General features: G+C 35.4%; 1 protein-coding gene across 1 annotated transcript in view; it reads right to left on the bottom strand.

Moving 5' to 3' along the window:
* Positions 1 to 5,919: 5,919 nt before the first annotated feature.
* Positions 5,920 to 24,503, bottom strand: part of LOC128870344 (uncharacterized) — a 32,912-nt gene continuing 14,328 nt past the window's right edge. Inside the window, exons 2-5 of the mRNA XM_054112956.1 lie at positions 21,241 to 21,361; positions 19,001 to 19,189; positions 18,552 to 18,943; positions 5,920 to 5,957 (exon numbers count right to left, since the gene is read on the bottom strand). Of these exons, the coding sequence (XP_053968931.1) occupies positions 5,947 to 5,957; positions 18,552 to 18,943; positions 19,001 to 19,189; positions 21,241 to 21,361 (713 nt within the window). The 3' untranslated portion in view covers positions 5,920 to 5,946. The remainder of the gene's footprint in view (positions 5,958 to 18,551; positions 18,944 to 19,000; positions 19,190 to 21,240; positions 21,362 to 24,503) is intronic.

The following is a 24,503-nucleotide window of genomic DNA, read 5'->3' on the forward strand; positions in this document are numbered from 1 at the left end:
TATATAAAAATGAAATGATGTTCGTTTGTACGCATTTTTTTGGGCCGATACGAGGCCAATTTTATTCGTTCTTTTTTCATATTATAGGGATCCACTAGGGGAAGGTTTTTAGCAAAAAAAAATTTCTTTTAAATATTTTCTTCATATAAAAAAAAGAAAAAATCAAAATATTGTACAAAACAAAACTTGCTCGATTCTTAGATTAAAGTAAGTTTCGAATCGACATTCATTTTATGTGTACAACTTTTTTTGAATTTTTCGTTATTGTATACAGAAATTTCAAATGATTCGAATGAAAATTTTTTTTTTTTTTATTTCTTCCATAAAATATTACACCTGTCGTTAGACAATAAGTAATTTGATTTACAAAAAGATGGAATGAGAGTGATATTGAAGGGCCAATGCCCCCAAGCTCATTTAGAAGAAATATATACATATTATTTAAAAACAAGTGGTTAACAAACAATGACATATACGATTAGTTGACAATTGATTACAAGGATTTTGCCAGATCTGTTGGTGTTTGACGGTTAAGCCGACTTTGGGTAGATTTTTCTTTATTTGGTAGTCATCATAGGATTTGTATGCGTTAATAGTCTATTTATGTGTCTTCTGCTAGCGCTTTGTATTGTTACATCAATAGTATCGATGTCAAGGTCGCGATGAATATCTGCGTTAGGTATGTACCAAGGTGCATTAGTTAAGGTCCTAAGTATTTATGAAAATAATGTTTCAATTCTATTGAGCAATGCTTTCTTTGACCAATTCTATATGGAAATGAATGCGTTTGCAAACGATGTTTTCGGCTATGAACAAATGTTGGAATCGAATGAAAAAGGAAAGAAACGCGAAATGATAAAAAAATTTCTTGGAAAATTTAAAATGAATGGTGCTTCATTGGAAAAATTCAAAGGTAATAAGAACATACACAAGATAAAGTTAGAATTTGAATTTTTAGATTTATTTTGTTTATTTCTCATTTTTTCAGAAGTACACCACACAACAACTCATTCCAACTCTGATTTTGAAATCCTGTTGGAATTGGTGATCGATAATTTTGTCACTATAATGGTCAATGGAAATTTGCGTGTATCAGACCCTGCATATTATTTACCATATCAACTTTTTATGGAACATATGGACCAAATGAACACAAAAAAATAATTTAGTTTTGTTTTGATTTTTTGCAACATTTTGGTTTTCAGTTAATACAATAAAAACAATACTGTTTTTTCGTGAACACAAAATTCTAAATTTATTACGTTGTTTGTTTAGAATTTTTTAGAAAAAAAGTAAATTTTTTGGTTTTGAGGAAATTTGTTTATTGTTGCTATTTGTGAAAGCGTAGATATTTGTAAGTATTTGACTATAATCCTAAAAGTTAATGGAATACCACTATGACACATAGAAAACATTTTTTCAAAGGGGTGTTTTTCGAAAATTATAAAAAAAATTGTTTTCAAAAATTTTGAAGAAATAAAGTAAAATAAAAAAATTTCGAAAGCATGAAATTTTTTCAAAACCAAATTTTCCTCAAAAAGATAAAAGAAATTTCTTCGAAGAGGTGTTTTTCTAAAATTACAAAAAAAAAATTTCAAACATTTTAAACAAATAAAATAAAATAAAACTTTTCCAAGGGTATGAAATTTTTTCAAAACAAAATTTTGTGAAAACCAAGCAAAATTAAAAAAAAAAGTGGTGTTTTCAAAGCATTTCATATTCCACTATTAATAGAGAATACATTTTTTCGAGGGGGTGTTTTTCAAAGCGGAAAAAAATCTTTTTTAACAAATCAATTTAAACTTTTACAAAAGTATGAAATTTTTTCAAGAACAAAATTTTCTCAAAACCGTTAAATTAAAAAAAATAGTTTTTTCAAAATATTTAATTTTCAGCAATTAACTGAGAAGAAATTTGTTAGAGCGAAGTGTTTTTCAAAACTTCAAAAAACACTTTTTAACCAAAAAAAATAAACCTTTTTTCAAAAACAACAGGAATGATAACATTGCCTAACAATTTCTGCACTTTTGCACAGTCTAAAGAGGCATTGATACAGAGTGTATTTCCAAACATAGTTCAACATTACAAAAACCATGATTGACTCAGCGAAAGAGCAATTTTAGCTGGGAAAAATAAGGACTTCAATGATATAAATTCAGCTATTTTCGATCAAATACCTGGTGACATAGTTGCGTATAAGTCAATGGACACTATTACTGATCAAGATGAGGTCGTAAATTATCCAACTGAATTCTTAAACTCACTCGATTTGCCAGGCTTACCACCTCATAATTTACGATTAAAAATTGGAGCACCGATTATTATGCTGCGCAATAGTAATGTGCCCCAACTTTGCAACGGTACCAGACTCGCTGTGAAGAAGCTAATGGGTAACGTTATCGAAGCAACAATTTTGAAAGGGAAGTACAAAGGAGAAGACATTTTGATACCCTGAATTCCACTGATTCCGGCGGATTTACCATTCGATTTCAAACCTTTGCAGTTCCCTATTCGCCTTGCCTTCGCTATGAGAATTAATAAGGCGCAAGGACAGTCTCTACAAATGTGCGGTATTAATTTAGAATACCCAATTTTTTCTCATGGACAAATGTATGTAGCTTGCTTACGAGTTGGCAAACCATCGTCATTATTCACGCGAAAGATGAAAAAACCAAAAACGTTGTCTACCAAAAAGTGTTACAATAAAGTTCGAATGAAATTGTATCAAAGAATTTGCTTTGTTTCGTATTAATTTTATTCTCTTTCAGCAAATCATTGAATTTATCGTCTAGCGAAGCGGGCGAGGGTACGCTAGTTATATATATATAAGTTAATAATTAATATGCTCGGACTGTTCACTTGTGATCTCTGCACGAAGTTAAATCAGCGAAATAGAATTATTATTTGTTCCTTTATTGGTCAAATCCGTACTGAAATATAAAATGACAAAATATTCTTAACATAAGCTAGCCCTGACCTATAATCGCTGTGTCAGCGATTATGCTGAATGGATTATGTTTCAACGTCGCGACGGCGCATGGAATGTTGACGGCAACGTATTGTGGAGTTTGGCATAATTGGCATTGAACATTGTTGCAGCTTTGCTGATCGTGCAGAACTGCAGTCGTTGACTTTGTCTGACCGGATGTGTTAACTCCTCCCTCACTAGTTTGAAGGCCGTCCTCGGTTTTCCTCAAAGTGTCGATGACAGCTCGTATCGAGATTTGTTGTTTATTCTCTTTGCATTTTTGATGAACCTTGAAGACGACGAGACCGATGATCAGAGTGACAAGAGATGCTGCAAACATCATAGGCCATATTGACAGTTTTTTTTCGATGTTTCCAATATATTGAAGATTCTCAAAGTTCAGCCTCTGAAGATAGGGCATGCTTAAAATCTCTCGGTGGCCAGTTATGTTTAGGGTTGCCGATATTGCTGGGCCTGGATGACGCCTGAGTATGTTTTTGGTATTTTCAAAGAGAGACCCATTCACGTAGATTTCCTCATCAAACGTCAGCAAGTGTGTGCCGTGGATGACTCTATCCGTGTTGCTATTCATCTGTATTGTAGCTGTAGCTTCGTTGATAACGATGATACCATCGTCAATTACCATCAGCGGCTGCAGGTGGCTGGGACGAGTCTTACAGTGTGCTATACCTCCAGAATGTAGTTGCTGCGCACAAGTTGTTGATTTCAGCTGTTTGCAGAATGTAGAGGTGAGAGTAGCGGTGCAGTTTCCAATTGCTAAGATATTGTTACTACAATCTGCGACGTTGTTATTTTCTTCGAGGTCAAGTATCGTTCCATTATGTTGAACGGGGAATATGGTTATTTTCTTACATATTACGCTAGGATTTGGGTACTTGATAAGAAAGTGTACAAAATTATGATCTAAAAAGGCTTTTACATAGGCTATTTCAATTAAATCTGTTATAGTTAAATTTGTAGAGTGCTCATTTAAAATTTGACTTAGGTCATTAGAGTCAAGAATTGTTGGGTTTATAATTTGAATCTTTGCGAGTGTAATAGACAACATTAATGTTTCGAGTTCAGAGATTATAATTCTATTTCTTGTGAGTAATGCTTGATAGAGGTTTCCTGTATCGATCTGTTTCTCTTTTGCAAATCTAATTATTTTATTTACGGATTCTGTTAAGTTATTAATTTTTTCTTGAACGGCGTTAAAGCCATGAAGTGACTTAACTAAAAATTTTTCTTTAACTTTAGTTACATTTTTAAGTTCCGGGATTGGTTTTATATAGTTTTTTGAAGCGCCTGTGTCTATAAGTAATTTAATCTGTCTACCTGTTATCGTTCGCTCTACAAACGGTAACAGGGAGCAATTTCTAAAAAATTGACCTCTTGAATCTGATCCTCATCTTCCAAATCTGATACCTCAGCCTCCGCTACTGCTTGGTACTCTTGTTCCGATTGATCTTCAGAATTTTCATCTTGTGAGAGATGATTAATTCTCTGTTGTTTGGGACCGGTAGTTCTAGCTGTTCCACTACTTGCTCTTTTTGGCACCTGATTTTGGTAGGAACCACCTTGGTTTGGGTATTGAGTTGTTTGCCTAAACCGAGATGAAGTGTCAACGTCCATAGGTTGTGGTGGTTCTTGTTTTATATTCGGGCTATTGTTTTGGGTTTTTTGTTTGTAAAATGGAGTTTTTACTTGGTTTGGGGTACTTTCTACAGTGGGCTGCCTTTGCTGTCTCTGTTCCTGACGCTGAGCTCTTTCTTCATTATTCCTAGCAAAACTACTAGCGAATTGGAAGCGTTCATGATTAGATTCAACTTCCTGTGCAAGTGCCAGTGCTGATGGCAAATCTTTTTGCCTTGCTGAAAATAGAATGTCACTGAGAGATTTCTTTGTGCCTGAAATGAAGACTCTCAATGCATCTGCTCTGTATTTTTCGTTTAGAGAAGCAGCCAAAGTAGAATCGTAAGTCATAATTGTTTTGTTTATGAGTAATGTTAATTTCTTTTCAATTTCCTCATAATATTGGGTTATTGTCAGGGTTCCCTGACGTAGATCGGACAACTCTTGCTCGATTATATAGATGGGGCGTTTATCGGCGTATGTAAAGTTAAGTCTATTGATAATTGCTTTAAAATTTAGTGGTGTGTCGTATGACGACAATACCATATCAGCAGGGCCTTTGATTTTATTCCTAATTATACCCAGCGCCTGATAATGCTTTGAGCTTCCTACATAATTTTCAAAGATTTTTTATGCAGTGTGTGCGGCTTTCCGCCACGAAACATAAGTCTCGATTTTTCCCTCAAAGTCTGGTACTGATTTTATTATGTCCAGTGTTTCGTCACATTTAATACCTACAATAATTTCTGCATCTTTAAACACTTCCACCTCGGGTACGGACACTGTTGCGTTTCTAAACTCGTTTCTCATTTCCTCCATTTTTCTTTCAAATAATTGCGCTTGATTTTCTAATGCACTGTTTACTGCATACTCGAGCAGCGCTTTCAGATTTTCTTCACTCACTGCCATTTTATTTTTTGTTTGTTCCGGCACTAGTTTGTTTTTTATATCTTTTATTAGTTCCTCTATTTCTAGGTCATATACCTCTTCTTTACTCATAAGATTTTCAATTTAATTCAAAAATTTTCCGTCGCAAAGACACTTTACAAACACTTTTTGTTTAAATTTTTGTATTTATTTACTTTAAATAAGCACTCTACTCACATTTCTTTAAAACTATGGTTTTTATATGTTATTGTAGCTCTCCTTTTTCGTCTGTTTATCCCGTCTGCAAGTCCAACGATGTCGATCCAACGATGTTGCCTCCTTGCTTGAGATTTCTTTGATGAGCAGGTTCTGCCAGTTGGGCGCCAGTTAATAATTAATATGCTCGGACTGTTCACTTGTGATCTCTGCACGAAGTTAAATCAGCGAAATAGAATTATTATTTGTTCCTTTATTGGTCAAATCCGTACTGAAATATAAAATGACAAAATATTCTTAACATAAGCTAGCCCTGACCTATAATCGCTGTGTCAGCGATTATGCTGAATGGATTATGTTTCAACGTCGCGACGGCGCATGGAATGTTGACGGCAACGTATTGTGGAGTTTGGCATAATTGGCATTGAACATTGTTGCAGCTTTGCTGATCGTGCAGAACTGCAGTCGTTGACTTTGTCTGACCGGATGTGTTAACTTATATATACAGTGGAAAGCAAAACTGTCCGGATGTTTTGCATTAAGAAAGAAAGGTAATGAAAACAATACAAATATAGGTATTTTATTAAATATATGTATTTTTTTCATTTAATTGAATATTATTTTAAATTATAAAGCACAAAAACTCATATATTTTCTTGAAGAAAAATAGAAAAAATTAAAAAAACAACAATTCCATTATTCGGACACTTTTGCACTGATTGCGGGATTTGCTTAAAATCAATTAATATTGCCAATTCAATATTTCGTCCAACTTTTGGATGATATCATGGTCAAGAGCTCGCCATTCATGCTGTATTCTCTCCCAAAGCTCGTCAACATTTTTCGGAGGGTTTTCATATACTCCCAGCTTTCTCTTAACAATAGCCCATAAGTTTTCTATGGGATTCAGGTCTGGACTTTGTGCGGGCCATTCCATTGTCTTCAAAGATTGGTTTTGTAGCCAGGTGGAAACTATTTTAGCCGTGTGCTTCGGATCACCGTCTTGTTGAAAAAAAACTTCTTCGGCCGGATAAGCACTCTTATCAACAAAACCCGGTAAATTTGTGTGGAGAATATTCAAATAATCCTCCTTCTTCATTATACCTTGGATTCTCACCAAAGGTCTAATGTTCCACCAGGTAAAACATCCCCACACCATAATACTGCCACCACCATGTTTCATCGTTTCCTTCATATGGTGCCTTTGGATGCGGTCATGCGGCCTATGCCAATAGTATTCTTTTCCATCAGACTGGTATCTGTTAACTTTCGTTTCGTCGCTCCAAATAACCCGTTTCCAGTCATCTACCGTCCAATTTTTGTGGGCCTTGCAGAAATGAAGGCGTCTTTTCACATTTCTATCGGAAAGGGCTGGCTTCTTCTTTTTCACACTGGCTACTAAACCAATTCTCTTTAATGCGCGTCTGGCCGTCCAGGAACTGACATCCTTGCCAATACTTTTTGCAGCATTTTTTGGTGTCTTGATGGCCTTATCATGTAGCAAACGCTCAATCTGCCGGGCATCACCATCAGAGAGCAGTCTTGGTCGACCACCTTGGTTATTATTGCAAGCTACATTACATCGTTTTTTTATGTCATTTACCGTAGATTTACTTAAATTTAACTTTTCAGCAATTTTACGGCATGAATTATTATTTTTCAACAAATTTATCACATTGTTTTCAATGTCTTTTGGTGTTTTCCTCATTTTTAAAGATTTTTTGTTTTATTGAATTTAAATTCAAGTTAATCACTTCACAGGTCAAACAACAATGCAAAAATACAGGAGTAAAAGAGCTAGCAATGAGCTAGCAACAAGCAAAAAAAAATAACGGGACAAATACCGTTACATTTTAACAAAGCAATATCGTGATAATGTGTATAACACAAATCGGTGCAAAAGTGTCCGAGTAATGGAATTGTTGTTTTTTTAATTTTTTCTATTTTTCTTCAAAAAAATATATGAGTTTTTGTGCTTTATAATTTAAAATAATATTCAATTAAATGAAAAAAATACATATATTTAATAATATACCTATATTTGTATTGTTTTCATTACCTTTCTTTCTTAATGCAAAACATCCGGACAGTTTTGCTTTCCACTGTATATATAATATATATACATATATAATATATTGCATATATGTATATATATATATTATATATATATATAATATTTTATATATATATATAATATTTTATATATAAAATAAAGTCAACTTTTTGTGTGTGTTCGCTAACCGGCCGTGTCTTTGCAACGGATTAAACCAAACTTACACACATTGTTAAGAAGGTATTGAAGATGGTTTCTGTATAGTTTGGATACCTATTGGTGGATAGGGTTCGAGATAGAGGTCAAAATGTGGACCCGGGTAACCTTCTCATGTGTATGTCCAATATGGGTATCAAATGGAAGCTGTTGGTGAATGCTTTAGTTCAGAGTATTTTTCATGCCGCTCCGTGACTAGGGTCTCGAGATAGAGACCAAAACGTGGAGCCTAGAATGTGTTTGTACAATATGGATATCAAATGGAAGCTGTTGGTGAATGCTTTAGTTCAGAGCATTTTTCATGCCGCTTCGTGACTGGGGTTTCGAGATAAAGGTCAAAACGTGGACCCGGGTAACCTTTGGTTGTGTATGTACAATATGGGTATCAAATGAAAGCTGTTGATAAGTGCTTTAATACGGGGTAATTTTCATACCTATTGATGACTAGGGTCTCGAAATATATGCAAAAACGTGGACCCGCCGTGTCTTTGCAACGAATTAAACCAAGCTTACACACATTGTTAAGTAGGTATTGAAGATAGTTTCCGTATAGTTTGGATGCCTATTGGTGGATAGGGTCTCGAGATATAGGTCAAAACGTGGACCCGGGTAACCTTCGGATGTATATGTACAATATGGGTATCAAATGGAAACTGTTGGTGAATGCTTTAGTTCAGAGTATTTTTCATGCCGCTCCGTGACTAGGGTCTCGAGATAGAGACCAAAACGTGGACCCTAGAATGTGTTTGTACAATATGTGTATCAAATGGAAGCTGTTGATAAGTGCTTTAAGACGGGGTAATTTTCATACCTATTGATGACTAGGGTCTCGAAATATATGCCAAAACGTGGACCCGACGTGTCTTTGCACCGAATTAAATCAAACTTATGCACATTGTTAAGTAAGTATTGAAAATGGGTTTCGTAAAGTTTGGTTGTAATTCGGAACACTGGCAAGGCGTACAGCGTTCTTTTGAACCAGCCATAATGTCGTTTACTTTTTTAACGCTTGGGGCGGAACTGAACTGTCAAATTTACAGTGTGAGTTACAATGTGTCAATATTTCTTTCTGATTTGGATGCCATAAGGAGAAGACGTGAGTGCAAAGTGTAAAAATTTTTCGTGAATTTTTTTGGAGTGGATTTTGGAACAGTGAATAATTTCTTACGAAATTTGAGAATTTAATGTGAAATCCGACTGTTCAAATGAAATTATGTGTTCGTGTTTTCGTGTTCGTGTTTCGTTTTTTTTTTTTTGAAAATATAAATGGATAATGGTTAAAAAAGCTCCAAAGCTTAATAAAACATATAAATTGAAACGAAAAATGCATGGATGATCAGGAAAAAAGACGATTGTTTCTTAGTTATTCATTTGCGTTGACTTGAAATTTAAAAACAATCTTCTTTTTTCCTGATTTTCAATTTATATTTTATATTTACTCAAAAACTACTAGAAAAACAAAAAATATTGTTTATGCCAAAGCGCTTGAATAAAGAATAAAGAAATAAATAATATGAAAACCATATATTTTCTGTTCTAAACCATATCTATTCTATTTTAGTGTGCCCAGCGAAGCGGGCCGGGTTTGCTAGTACTATATATATATAAATCGCAACTTCTTGATAAGCGCGTTTTCGTTTAATGTCAATAAAATTGGGAAATGATCAGTGCTCATGTCCAACCCGCTTTCTTCTTCTTCTTAATTGGTGCGAACACCGCTTACGCGATTTTGGCCGAGTTCAACAAAGCGCGCCAGTCGTTTGTTTCTCGTGCCAACTGGACACACCAAGTGAAGCCAAGTCCTTCTCAACCAGATTTTTCCACCGCAGAGGAGGCCTTCCTCTTCCTCTACTATCACCAGCTGGTACCGCATCGAATACTTTCAGAGCCGGAGCGTTTGTATCCATTCGGAGGACATGACCCAGCCAACGTAGCCGCTGGATCCTTATTCGCTGGGCTATGTCTATGTCGTCGTAAACCTCATACGGAGGATGGTTCCATGTGTAGAAGTGCACGCAAGTGGGGAAAATTACTGATCGCCATTCACTTGGGAGTGTCCAGGACGAATCTTCTGCACGTGGGACGGTGAAACATTCCAGGATAGCTGGTTGCGCGCTTGGTTTGGGACCCGCCACTTAAAAATTCCCCCCAATGAAAAGATTAAAAAAGCCTCGCATGAGAAGTTCCAACCCGCTTTCTATGCTGATATAATTAGCATTCGGGATCAAGACTGGCAAACACTAAAGGGAAAAATCGAATGGATGCAGTTGTTAAAGGAATTTGAAAATAAGAAACTACAATCTTATTTGGCAAGTTTAGACTACAAAAAATGAAAAATTCTCTCTATAAAAAACGACAAAGGACATTAACAAAACAATACTTCACTAACATGCAATTCGTACCGAAGGTAACACGTGGGCGAAAACACATTTGGATAAAGCTTGCACTCTTGCGAAGCACTTTAAAGATATCTTCTACAATCCAAAAAATGGACAACAAAATAACTTATCTGATGCATATGAATTCAAAGACGGAATAGTCATAAAAATTACCATGCATAAAATTCTGACAAAAATTAAAAATATAAAAAAAATCTCCAGGCTACAACAGAATTAATGGACAAATTATATATGTAGGAGCTACTCGACTGAATTAAGTATATATTCCTTAGATACTTAGTTCGTCAATTAGTCTCAAATATTTCCCTTTGCCTTGGGAAGATTCTGAAATAATTGTTTCGCAAAAACCAAATAAAGATGCCAACAAGCCTTCATCATACGGGCCGATAAGTCTTTTGCTTATTTTGTCGAAGCTATTTGAATAATTGATTTATGACTTATAAAGGGTGGCTGATGAATTTTGCTACATTAAGAAACTCAAATAACTTTTTTTTAGTGTATGGAATTCATTTATTTTTTTTTCAAGTTGAAGGTCATTAAATTTTATTAAATGTAGCTTAACTAGTTTTAAAAATAATTGAATTTAAATGCCCCCCATGCTCGTTGACACAAGTGCGGCATCTTAGTAAAAAGTTGTTCATTGCTGCTTTGAGAGTTGCGACAGGAATAGCCGCAATTGTTGCCCGAATGGATTGTTTTAGTTCATCCAAATTTGTTGGCTTTGTTTTATAAACTTCTTGTTTACATAAACCCCACAAGAAAAAGTCAGGTGCAGTAAGGTCAGGCGACCTGGGGGGCCAACGAAATTCGGAGTTTCTTGAAATCAGTTTATTGGGAAATTTTCGTCGCAACTCTGTCATAACAGTCTGGGCTATGTGAGACGTTGCCCCATCTTGTTGAAACCACACAGAGTTGAAAGGAATTCTCTTTCGGCGTAGTTCTGGATAGAAAAATTCTTTCAGCATTTTCAAATAACGGTCTCCAGTAACCGTAACGGTGTGACCATTTTCTTCAAAAAAATAAGGCCCGACAATACAGCGTGAAGAAACCGCACACCACACTGTCACGCGAAGAGGATGCAATTCCGTCTCGTGGAGTATCTGTGGGTTAAAAGTACTCCATATTCGACAATTTTGTTTGTTCACATTGCCGTTTAAATCGAAATGGGCCTCATCAGACATGAAAAGGCAGTTTAACATGTTTTGGTCTTCTTCCCCCATTTGCAGGATCTTCTGGCAAAATTCCAAGCGAATCGGCAAGTCTGCTGCATTCAGTTTGTTAACCATTTGAATTTTGTAGGGAAATAAGTCTAAATCTTTGTGCATTATTGTTTGCAAAGACTGTCGGCTGACACCAAGTTGAGCAGATAAGCTTCTTGTTGAAACCCTTGGATTGCTTTGTATAGCTGCAGCTACAGCAGCGATCGTTTCCTCCGTCCGAACTGGTGGGTTTCGATGATAAGGCCTTCTTGCGACTGTTCCATGCTCAGCAAAATTATTCACCAGTCTCATTATGGGCCATCTGCTCGGGGGATCGCCGCCAAACATCCGCCTGTACTCTCTCTGTACCAAAACTACGGACTCCAGTGCGTGATAGCGGCGGACTATCCAAATTCTTGTTTGCGTGTCCCAGTTATCCATTTTAATAAATTTTAAAGATCAATTTGCAAATTAAAACAAAAATGGAACAGATAACTTAAAAAGAAAAAAAGTTATTAAATTTTTTTTTGGTAGCGGCTTTCATCAGCCACCCTGTATAAGGTAATGATGACATTATTGCTCTCATCAATTTGGTTGTATTTGCTAGGGATAATAGCAGGATTACAACCTTTGACCCTGACGATGACTTGGTTCAATACATAGGAAATCAAAATTAACACACATAAAACTATCTAAGTAAAATTCAGTATTTGGGCTTGTCAATAAAAAAAGTCATGAGAATCGGCTGCCATGTGACTTGGGAGATTCAGCCGAACTCAGCACGACCATTTCATATGTATTCACACACTCGTCCAATCAGTCGTTGTTCAGATAGCAATGAAGCAACTTGAGTGGAGATTGTGTTGATTCTTTCCATATATGAGCCTGTGTTGATTTTTTTTCATATATCTCTAACACAATAATGTGCGATTTCACATGCCTTCACACACTCGTACAATTAGTCGTTGTTAAGATGGCAACGAAGTGTCATTGGTTGATCTTTGTGTTGATATCACCAACACAATCTCGGTTTTTTTTTAACACATACCAAGTGTCAACCCATTAGCTGATTCTGTCAAATTCGCCCAGAGCCGAATAAAGTCTGCCTAGCACACCTCTAAAATTAATTAATTAACTCTCAACATAAGCGTACCTACGACCATTTCTCTCCCAACACAAATCCCACACCGAATTTGCGCTCCTTTACATGACAGCTGTAGTAGACGTCGCAAAGTTCAATGGTATTTTTGCTTTCGCCATCGCATCTCCTGGGTGACAGTGGTGTTTACAAATTTCATCATTGGTATTTTCGGAGCGAAAGTGTGCTAATATTTACGAAAACAAAATTTGAATGGGTTGATTTTCCACGAAATGAAAGTGATCAGTATTAAGCCGAGTTATTCAAGATTTATTTAGACTAGTCAAAAAAGTCAAAAACAGCATCAAAAATCAAATTATTTCGACTCCATTGATACCATTTTGTATACGTTTTCAGGTTATTTTTGGAAACAAGTATTTTTAAAAACTAATGTATAAAAACTTGATTTTGGAGGTCAGTCAGATCGATCCAACTCATGTAAATCTAAACATTTTCCCAAAATTTGGTACAAGTCTTAGAAAATGATAAGTTATATAAGTCCGTTGGAAAATATATAGTACCGATTTTTTGGGCTCCGCTACATTTTCATCGTTTCTGGTGTGGTGTGCGAATATTACATTGAAATCAAAAACAACTATCTCATTTTGTGTAGATGTTTGAAGTGTGCACATCGGTGAAAAAATGAGCTTGATCCGGAAATTAATAGTGCAGTTAGTTGAGTGCCTAAAAAACTAGCTAGCATTATGGCAAAAGATTAAAAATATAAAAGAAATCCAAAAAACAAAGCATGCTTTAGTGCAGAAATAGTTGCTGAACATATTTCTATTACTATTAAGCCGAAAGACTGGGGTAAGATATTTGTCAAGAATTTCAAGTCCTCTTAGCTTTGTCCTGAGGCAAGGAACTTTAACGTAGCGTAATCTCCCGTTTGGCGTACTCGCTTCTCGCATTAATGTGTATTTTTTAGCCATGGCAGGCGTTACCAATTCGAGAATGCAGTTTTAAGTCTACAACTCAGTAAGTAAAAAAGTTTTATAACTTCTATGATCCGACTATTCAAAACGATTCAATAGCTTTACATGGTATCTGTCTTCTTCTTCTATTAGCTAATCATGTACCTATACTCTTCTGCGTTTTGCTTTTTGTTTTTGCTCTGTTGCTATGTTTTGATATATTTACGCTATTAGCAAAAGATCATAGGAGACGCTCGCCGCCTGTGGCATGCTCGTTAGCATGTACCCTACTTCGTCGTCTGTACCCTACTTAAGCGAAAGTAGGTATATTTGATTTTCTTGCAAGCACATAATAGGGGGCGAATTTGAACTCTGAACGAATTTTATGCTTAAACACGCTAATGTCTAAAATTGTTAAATTTTGAATTTGCTGGATTGTTGAATTTTCATTGGTAAGAAAGAAAAACGAGATTTTCCTCAGACTATTACCACCTAGCATGCAAGTGATATATTCTAAACACATAATGTCGGTGTAATTCCCTTGAATTTACCGCAATGAAACTTATATCTACTATATATAATATAATAAATACGAATATATAATATAAAGGACAGTGTCATACAGTATGAAATTTTGATATTTCCTCAGATGTATTCTATTCGTTCAAAACCAATTTTAGGTTCTGTATTTACATACATACATACATAAAATACTTCCTTGTAGGAAGAAAAACTTTAATTGAAGCTATTCAAGAATAAAAAACATGGGCCGTAGTAACACACACCGTATAGCTAGGGAATAAATAAATATAATGTTATGTATAAGTTATCATATCATGCCTACCCTAATATTTGACCCAGCAGTTGGCATTGCTTTGATCTTGTTTTTCACAAACAAGTGCGCCGTCTATAATCATCACGCCGTAATATGTCCAGTTATGGGATCCTAACGTGATCATCAGTAACAATGAAAAACAGCAAATCCCTTTACGGTACCCAGACACCCAACTAAGAGCATTGCTTAACAATAGCTTAGCGGTATGATCTTGTTTTTCACAAGCAAGTGCGCCGTCTATAATCATCACGCCGTAATATGTTCAGTTATGGGATCCTAACGTCATTATCAGTAACAATGGAAAACAGCAAATCCCTTTACGGTACCCAGACTAAGAGCATTGCTTAACAGCAACTTAACAGTGGCGTTCGCTAACAATGCATCCCAATAACAGTGTCACCGGGCATGCGGGATCAAAGCGTATGACAACAACAACAACATAGACAGACAAAGGGTATTTAAGGTGGCAGCGTAGAATAAGAAGTTAGGTATTTGATTTGTGGATTGACGACGATAAGTCGGGGTCGGGAGTAAATAAAGATATGTAACAAAAATAAAAAAGGGTTTTAATATAAAAACTTAACTGGACTAAATAAAGATATGTAACAAAAATAAAAAAGTGTTTTAATATAAAAACTTAACTGGACTAAATAAAGATATGTAACAAAAATAAAAAAGTGTTTTAATATAAAAACTTAACTGGACTAAATAAAGATATGTAAAAAAAATAAAAAAGTGTTTTAATATAAAAACTTAACTTATATACGAGGTGTCGCGAATTTTGAATTTTCGGTTAATTGTTGACAGCTGCTTTGCTTGCACGTGTTTCGGCTCGTCTTCGACTTTTACTTATTCAAAAAGATGGATCAAAAAATCTGAGGGATAAAATGTTCTCAGAAGGTCGAGAAGATGTGAACGACGAAAAACGTGCCGGTCGCCCGAGCACTTCAACAACAGACGAAAAAATTGATGAAGTGCAGAAAATGGTATTGGCCAATCATCAAATCACCGTGAGAGAAGTTGCTGAGGACCTAGACATATCGATTGGCTCGTACCATTGAATTTTTTTCAATGATATGGGCATGAGACGGGTCGCCGCAAAATTCGTACCAAAACTACTCAATTTTGACCAAAAGCAGCATCGCATGAATATTGCTAATGAGATGTTGGACTCTGTCCGCGACGACACAAATTTGCTCCAGAGGATCATCACTGGTAACCAATCGTGGGTTTATGGTTATGACGTGGAAACCAAAGCTCAATCATCTCAGTGGAAGCTGCCACAGCAACCAAGACCGAAAAAAAGCGCGCCAAGTTCAGTCGAATGTAAAAGTTTTACTTACCGTTTTCTTCGATTGCAGGGGCATTGTGCATCATGAGTTCTTGCCACGGGGTAAAACGATCAATAAGGAATACTACCTGGAAGTTATGCGCAAATTGCGCGAAGCAATCCGCCAGAAACGCTTGGATTTGTGGATGAACAAAAATTGGCGCTTGCATCACGATAACACCCTGCACACACATCGTTGCTTGTGCGCGACTTTTTGGCTAAAACAACACACTAATAATGCCACACCCGCCGTATTCCCCCGATCTGGCCCCCTGTGACTTTTTCTTGTTCCTGAAACTGAAGAGACTCATGAAAGGACGACGCTACGCTACGATTAACGAGATAAAGACGGCATCGAAGGAGGAGCTGAACAAGATAAAAAAATGATTTTTTGAAGTCCTTCGAAAATTGGAAAAAACGTTGGCACAAGTGCATAATATCTCATGGGGATTACATTGAAGGGGACAAAATAGATATAAATGAATAAATAAATAATTTTTGAAAAATCACAAAATTCGCAATTCTTTTCAAATACACCTCGTATTAGTATACAGACAAATAAAACTAACACTCTACAAGGCTCTCATCATGCCATGCCATGAAGCGACGCTTGGAGTGTTTGAGAGAAAGATTCTGCGTAAGAATATCGCAGGCAATGGAACGATGAGCTGTATGAGCTTCACGACGACATAGACATAGCGCTGCGAATAAAGATCCAGCTGCTGCGTTGGCTGGGTTCTGTCGTCCGTATGGATACAAACGCTCCGGTTCTGAAAGTATTGGATGCGGTACTAGCTGGTGGTAGTAGAGGAAGAGGAAGGCCTCATCTGCGTTGGAAAGATCAGGTGGAGAAGGACTTGACTTCACTTGGTGTGTCCAACTGGCTCCGGCTAGCACGAGAAAGGAACGACTAGCGCACTTTGTTAAACTCGACCAAAATCGCTTAAGCGGTTATCGCGCCAATTAAGAAGAAGAAGAATACGACAATCCAACGAAGCTTTGACATTTAGTCGACTTTTGCAGAGTTCAGATGAATACATAAATGCATACCTTCCATAGACAGTTTTACTACTTCCTTCCGATGTTTGTTAATATAGATTTTTGAGAGACAGATTCTTTTTAATATAGATTCTTGAGGTACAGATGCATTTGATTATTAGTCTAAATATTGCCGTATCATAATATCCAGAAGTAAATGCCTTGCTTGGTAGATAAGTGGTTTCGTTAAAATATCATTAGTATCAGTATTAATAAAAATAAAAAACATTTACTTTGGTTAAATCTCTGAGCAAAGTAAAAGTATTACGAATTTGCTACAAATTCGTATGAATAAAAGTTAAGCTTAGTTGCTGTATTTTACTTTTGATATCATTGGGAAAGTAAATTTTTTTTTGAAATTTGCTTATATTATATTATTAGATTGGAAATAGTTAGCAATGGCCTGCTCTCTTGCACTCCGGACTCTCAAGCCTTTATGGCTTTTAAAGTCTTTTAACGGCTCAAAATCTGGGTCTTCCAAAAATTTCGGAACGTTATAAAAACAAGTGACAATCTCAAAGGGAATTCTCTCCGTGGGCATTCCAGGTTTCGGCTGCAAAATGTGGATATTTGTTTTAATTGACCGAACATGTGTTCGATTAAGCGGTCCTTTTTTTGTTGTATTTCATTTCCATCCATTTTGGGGGGTTGTGATACGGTGTCATAAACCTTCATGTCAAAGGGTATATTCATCTTTTAAGATCTGGACTAGATTTTCCTTCAACTTAGCTTTAATATTTTAGTTTCGCCGTATGCGTGAATCATGCACATGCCAGAACATTTGCAGATAAGTTTCGTTTCCATAACGTATCGCTGGGACGTTAAGTGACAGGAAATTTTTACGATTTACTTATTTATCACCATATGAGCTTTTTTGTTTTATTAAAATGTAATTCCAACCAATTGCACACGGAAATCTAAAATACTTTTGCCGTAGCGCATTCCATTTCTTCCGGGTCAGAAGGAAACCTAAAACAATCCATGGTCCATAAATTTTTCTTTTTAGACCCACATAGCAATTCATTACAGAAATGGTAATTTGATGAAGGTCTTCGCCTAATTACACAAATCTAAACAATACTTTCTCTTGGAAGAGAAATAAATATAAATGGCTGGAAGCCTGGATGGCCAATGTAGCGTAAGAAGGATCTCATTTTTGGTACATTTGAGAGGGGACTACTGCGTCTTTCCGAAAAAGCAAGAAAATGATGTTTGCGCCAAAAAGTTAAACATATAGTATTTGCGTAACAAAATTTTTGTCACCTCCAATTGTTCTATGCTTGAATTTTTTTCTCTCTAAAGGTTCGTTTTTACGCAAGAGCGGTAATCGTTGTTTTATTTGTAAATCCATTTGTAAATAAAAAATTGTAAGAGTTTTTAGCTCAGAAATCCAGTTGACTTTTGCGCAAAAAGATATATTCCTATATATGCTCTGGGTCAACTATACAGCAGACTCGGAATTCTTACAGCAAACACTTAGATTTATAACTTTTATTCATACGAAGCTTTCGAACACAGCAAATATACCGAAATACGTTTTCATGCATGTCAATCCGAGCAAATAAATATTTAAAAGCAAAGTAACCTTTTATTAATAAGACCCAATAAAAAAAATTCTCTTAAGTGTGCATTTAGCTTTGTGATTAGAAGAATGTACAAAACTGCTATTTGAAAGCAAATATGGCAGCTTAACGAATTTTGGTCCCATCAATAAATGCTACTGTGACACTCATCGCAACTTACATTGATTTAAAATTTCCAGCTCTGGACTGGTTATTGTATCTTCAATGTATGGAATTTCGGAGTAATCATAACTACTCGTTATGGTGGTTGCAACTGTTTTCGGAGTCCCTTGTGAATTGTTATATACTTCCTTTAAATCATTTACTGACTGCTCGCTACTTAACATTAACTGCTGTTTGTCTTGCGAACTTCCTGCAGCGAATTTCACCAGACCAGGTTGGGCTACGGGAACCGGGATTTGTAAGCTTGCTGAGACAACGCCAGACTTATCTAGTATATTTGGGAAAGATTGCCGTCGATCAACGATGTCGGAATTTTTAAAATTATCTCTACGCTCGTAATGGCGTAATTTTTCTGATATAGAATGACGATTAGTTTGCTTATTCGGGATACTAAGGTAAAAATATATTAATTGCAATTTGTTTGAGTAACTCGAAGCATTAACTCACCGTCTCGCATCATTCAACCTATTCATTGCCGCCTCTGGCACACGAGACGCATCATTGTCATGCATGACGGACTCCCGTGTATACAAACGCTTTGTTGTTACCTTCGTGCTCAGCGCTACCGTTGTGGGCGGAGGTGATATAATTTGTTCAGGACTACTCAGCGAAGCGCAATAGTTAGCAATATCTTCCCTAAAAGTATTGGAAGAAAATACAGTTAAATTAAAAAAGTAATATATATGGGCAAAAAGTAAGGTGAATGTGGTTGTAAAATGAAAAATCTTTATTTATTCTTGTAAATCAATTTCATCCCCATCAAAATAATCCCCTCTCGATGAAATACACTTATGCCAACGATTTTTCCAATCCCCGAGACGTGCCAAATAGTCCATTTCCGGTATAGCCATCAGCACCTTGTTCGATTCAGCTTTTATCTCCTCAATCGACTGGAAACGCGTTCCCCGGAGTGGTCTCTTGAGTTTCGGGAATAGCCAGAAGTCACACGGAGCCAAATAAGGCGAAGACGGTGGTTGCGGAACGATATGCGTGGAATTTTTGGCGAAATGGTCACGAAGAACGAGTGCAGTGTGAGACGGTGCATTATCGTGATGCAAAAACCAAGAGTTGTTGGCCCATAATTCTGGTCTTTTTAGACAAATTGCTTCACGTAAACGACGCATAACGCTCTTCCTTATTAACAGTTTGGCCAGGTGGAAGGAATTCATAGTGCACCACACCACGAAAATCGAAAAAAACTGTCATCATGACCTTTATTTTTGAACGACTTTGACGTGCTCTTTTCAGTCTGGCCTCGCCTTTAGCACGATATTCGCTTGATTGGTCGGTTGTTTCAGGGTCGTAAGCATAAATCCAAGTCTCATCTCCCGTAATGATGCATTTGAGCTTGTCCTGATAGTCTGAAAGCATTGTTTCACACACATCAACGCGACGACTTTTTTCCAAGAAATTGAGAGTTTTCGGTACCAAACGAGAATTGACTTTTCGTAGGCCCAAATGGTCTTTCAAAATGGTTTTCACAGATCCTTCTGATATTCCGATCATATCAGTGAGGTCTTTAATAGTCAACCGACGATTTTTGAGCACTAACTCCTTCACTTTATTGACGTGTTGGTCATCTGTTGTCGTCGATGGTCGTCCGGAGCGGTCCAAGTCATCAACACGTTCTCGACCCTCTTTGAAGTCTTTGTACCACTTATAAACATTTTTCTGCAACATGGTCGAATCACCAAATGCCTTCTGCAACATGCTAAACGTTTCCGCAGCCGAAATTTCATTCCGCAAACAAAATTTGATGGCACTTCTCTGCTCAATCAAATCAGACATTGTAAAAATCGTAAAATGAACTCTTGGTCGTTTGGTAAACACAAGCGTAAATATATTACTGATAATAACATTCACATGAAAGTTGGCCCAGATGTTATTAACAGAGCCGCCAGCTCATGAAAAAAATAACTAGAGCGAAATTTTAATCCCGCGAAGTTTGACAAATAAATTTACCTTACTTTTTGCCCACAGTAGTATAAAATTAGCTGGCCGTGGTTATGCGAGGATTCCCCTTGTGCGCCATCTATTACAATGATTTATTAATAAAGCATTATAATTGTATTTAAAATATCAACAAATTAATGTATCAGTCTCTACTTGAGCACAACTATATAGATTAAACCTATTTCAACAGCTATTTTAAATTAAATTACTTCCCTGTAAACAATGTTTAGCGGCTTTGTCTCTTTTTTCAGGAATCCAAATAAAAGAAAATAATAACTAGCACTAAATCGTACTATCTTTCAAAAATTAGTGAATATCGTGTAAGATTATCAGGCATGTTCTGCAAGTTGTACGATTTGGCATACGTTCGATTTTTAAAATATTTTAAAATATTTGTAATGAAGTAAACCATTGTCAAATGGAAGCTGGCAAAAACATATCTTTTACGTCGATTTAGTTCTAAGTTTTAACCTTTTTTAACAAATTTTCGATTAGATTTTTTAAGTCGCACTAATTTCATATCCTACGATTTGCAGAACATGCTTGACAACGCCCCTTCATTATTTTGAATATTTCTGTGGCGGTTGATATAAACTACGAACAATGTCTCGTGAATTTGTTCATCTAAATAATATGCACAATAACAACGTTAGTAGAGCGAAGTCTGTTATGGTAATGGAACGTTTCGTATTCCTGGAAATTACATAGAAATCTATTTAATTTTTTTAATCCACTTGAAATTATTCGTCATTAGGCGATCACAGAGAATATAATAAACTTCGTATTCCGTTTCGTATTTCGTATACTCGTCGTTGGCAATGGGACGGCTAGGGGACTCGATATTCTTTTTTGTATCTGCGAGTTAGTAGAAAAACAAATAATAAATCACGCAGATGGATAAAATAATGAAAATGCAATAAAGCGAGACACAACATTTTATATGTAGCATTTTTTTCAAGTTTTTTACATATTTATATTTATGTTTGTGGCCACAAAAAATTTGGTATGTTATAATTTATTTAAAGTAGGTCGAGTATACTCGTCTTGGCAGTGTAGCGAATGGGTTAAAGAAATCGGATATAAAATCAATCGCAGTCACAGAGCAATCCAACTTTTTTGTAAGTGACCCTAAAAAGTACGGAAAATGTAAACGTTAGGTATGAATGATTGTGACCATGATCAATCAAGACTAGTGCGAGTTGCAAGTCTACCTGCAGTTAACCTTAATATGGACCTGATTTTGTTTAAAGTTCAAGAGCGAGCGAAGAAACTAAAAGTAATATATAATACTAGCGTACCCTCGCCCGCTTCGCTAGACGATAAATTCAATGATTTGCTGAAAGAGAATAAAATTAATCCGAAACAAAGCAAATTCTTTGATACAATTTCATTCGAACTTTATTGTAACACTTTTTGGTAGACAACGTTTTTGGTTTTTTCATCTTTCGCGTGAATAATGACGATGGTTTGCCAACTCGTGAGCAAGCTACATACAATTGTCCATGAGAAAAAATTGGGTATTCTAAATTAATACCGCACATTTGTAGAGACTGTCCTTGCGCCTTATTAATTCTCATAGCGAAGGCAAGGCAAATAGGGAACTGCAAACGTTTGAAATCGAATGGTAAATCCGCCGGAATCAGTGGAATTCAGGGTGTCAAAATGTCTTCTCCTTTGTACTTCCCTTTCAAAATTGTTGCTTCGATAACGTTACCCATTAGCTTCTTCACAGCGAGTCTGGTACCGTTGCAAAGTCGGGGCACATTACTATTGCGCAGCATAATAATCGGTGCTCCAATTTTTAATCGTAAATTATGAGGTGGTAAGCCTGGCAAATCGAGTGAGTTTAAGAATTCAGTTGGATAATTTACGACCTCATCTTGATCAGTAATAGTGTCCATTGACTTATACGCAACTATGTCACCAGGTATTTGATCTAAAATAGCTGAATTTATATCATTGACGTCCTTATTTTTCCCAGCTAAAATTGCTCTTTCGCTGAGTAAATCATGGTTTTTGTAATGTTGAACTATGTTTGGAAATACACTCTGTATCAATGCCTCTTTAGACTGTGCAAAAGTGCAGAAATTATTAGGCAATGTTATCATTCCTGTTGTTTTTGAAAAAAGGTTTATTTTTTTTTATTGAAAAGTGTTTTTTGAAGTTTTGAAAAACCCTTCGCTCTAACAAATTTCTTCTCAGTTAATTGCTGAAAATTAAATATTTTGAAAAAACTATTTTTTTTTTAATTTAACGTTTTTGAGAAAATTTTGTTCTTGAAAAAATTTCATACTTTTGTAAAAGTTTAAATTGATTTGTTAAAAAAGATTTTTTTCCGCTTTGAAAAACACCCCCTCGAAAAAATGTATTCTCTATTAATAGTGGAATATGAAATGCTTTGAAAACACCACTTTTTTTTTTAATTTTGTTTGGTTTTCACAAAATTTTGTTTTGAAAAAATTTCATACCCTTGGAAAAGTTTTATTTTATTTTATTTGTTTAAAATGTTTGAAATTTTTTGTTTGTATATTAATTTTAGAAAAACACCTCTTCGAAGAAATTTCTTTTATCTTTTTGAGGAAAATTTGGTTTTGAAAAAATTTCATGCTTTCGAAATTTTTTTATTTTACTTTATTTCTTCAAAATTTTTGAAAACAATTTTTTTATAATTTTGGAAAAACACCCCTTTGAAAAAATGTTTTCTATGTGTCATAGTGGTATTCCATTAACTTTTAGGATTATAGTCAAATACTTACAAATATCTACGCTTTCACAAATAGCAACAATAAACAAATTTCCTCAAAACCAAAAAATTTACTTTTTTTCTAAAAAATTCTAAACAAACAACGTAATAAATTTAGAATTTTGTGTTCACGAAAAAACAGTATTGTTTTTATTGTATTAACTGAAAACCAAAATGTTGCAAAAAATCAAAACAAAACTAAATTATTTTTTTGTGCTCATTTGGTCCATATGTTCCATAAAAAGTTGATATGGTAAATAATATGCAGGGTCTGATACACGCAAATTTCCATTGACCATTATAGTGACAAAATTATCGATCACCAATTCCAACAGGATTTCAAAATCAGAGTTGGAATGAGTTGTTGTGTGGTGTACTTCTGAAAAAATGAGAAATAAACAAAATAAATCTAAAAATTCAAATTCTAACTTTATCTTGTGCATGTTCTTATTACCTTTGAATTTTTCCAATGAAGCATTTTTCCAAGAATTTTTTTTATCATTTCGCGTTTCTTTCCTCTTTCATTCGATTCCAACATTTGTTCATAGCCGAAAACATCGTTTGCAAACGCATTCATTTCCATATAGAATTGGTCAAAGAAAGCATTGCTCAATTGAATTGAAACATTATTTTCATAAATACTTAGGACCTTAACTAATGCACCTTGGTACATACCTAACGCAGATATTCATCGCGACCTTGACATCGATACTATTGATGAAACAATACAAAGCGCTAGCAGAAGACACATAAATAGACTATTAACGCGTACAAATCCTATGATGAGACGACTACCAATTAAAGAAAAATCTACCCAAAGTCGGCTTAACCGTCGAACACCAACAGATCTTGCAAAATCCTTGTAATCAATTGTCAATTAATCGTATATGTCATTGTTTGTTAACCACTTGTTTTTTAATAATATGTATATATTTCTTCTAAATGAGCTTGGGGGCATTGGCCCTTCAATATCACTCTCATTCCATGTTTTTGTAAATCAAATTACTTATTGTCTAACGACAGGTGTAATATTTTACGGAAGAAATAAAAAAAAAAAAAAATTTTTCATTCGAATCATTTGAAATTTCTGTATACAATAACGAAAAATTCAAAAAAAGTTGTACACATAAAATGAATGTCGATTCGAAACTTACTTTAATCTAAGAATCGAGCAAGTTTTGTTTTGTACAATATTTTGATTTTTTCTTTTTTTTATATGAAGAAAATATTTAAAAGAAGGGCCTCGTATCGGCC

Source organism: Anastrepha ludens, chromosome X (assembly GCF_028408465.1).
Source record: "Anastrepha ludens isolate Willacy chromosome X, idAnaLude1.1, whole genome shotgun sequence".
Taxonomy (NCBI): domain Eukaryota; kingdom Metazoa; phylum Arthropoda; class Insecta; order Diptera; family Tephritidae; genus Anastrepha; species Anastrepha ludens.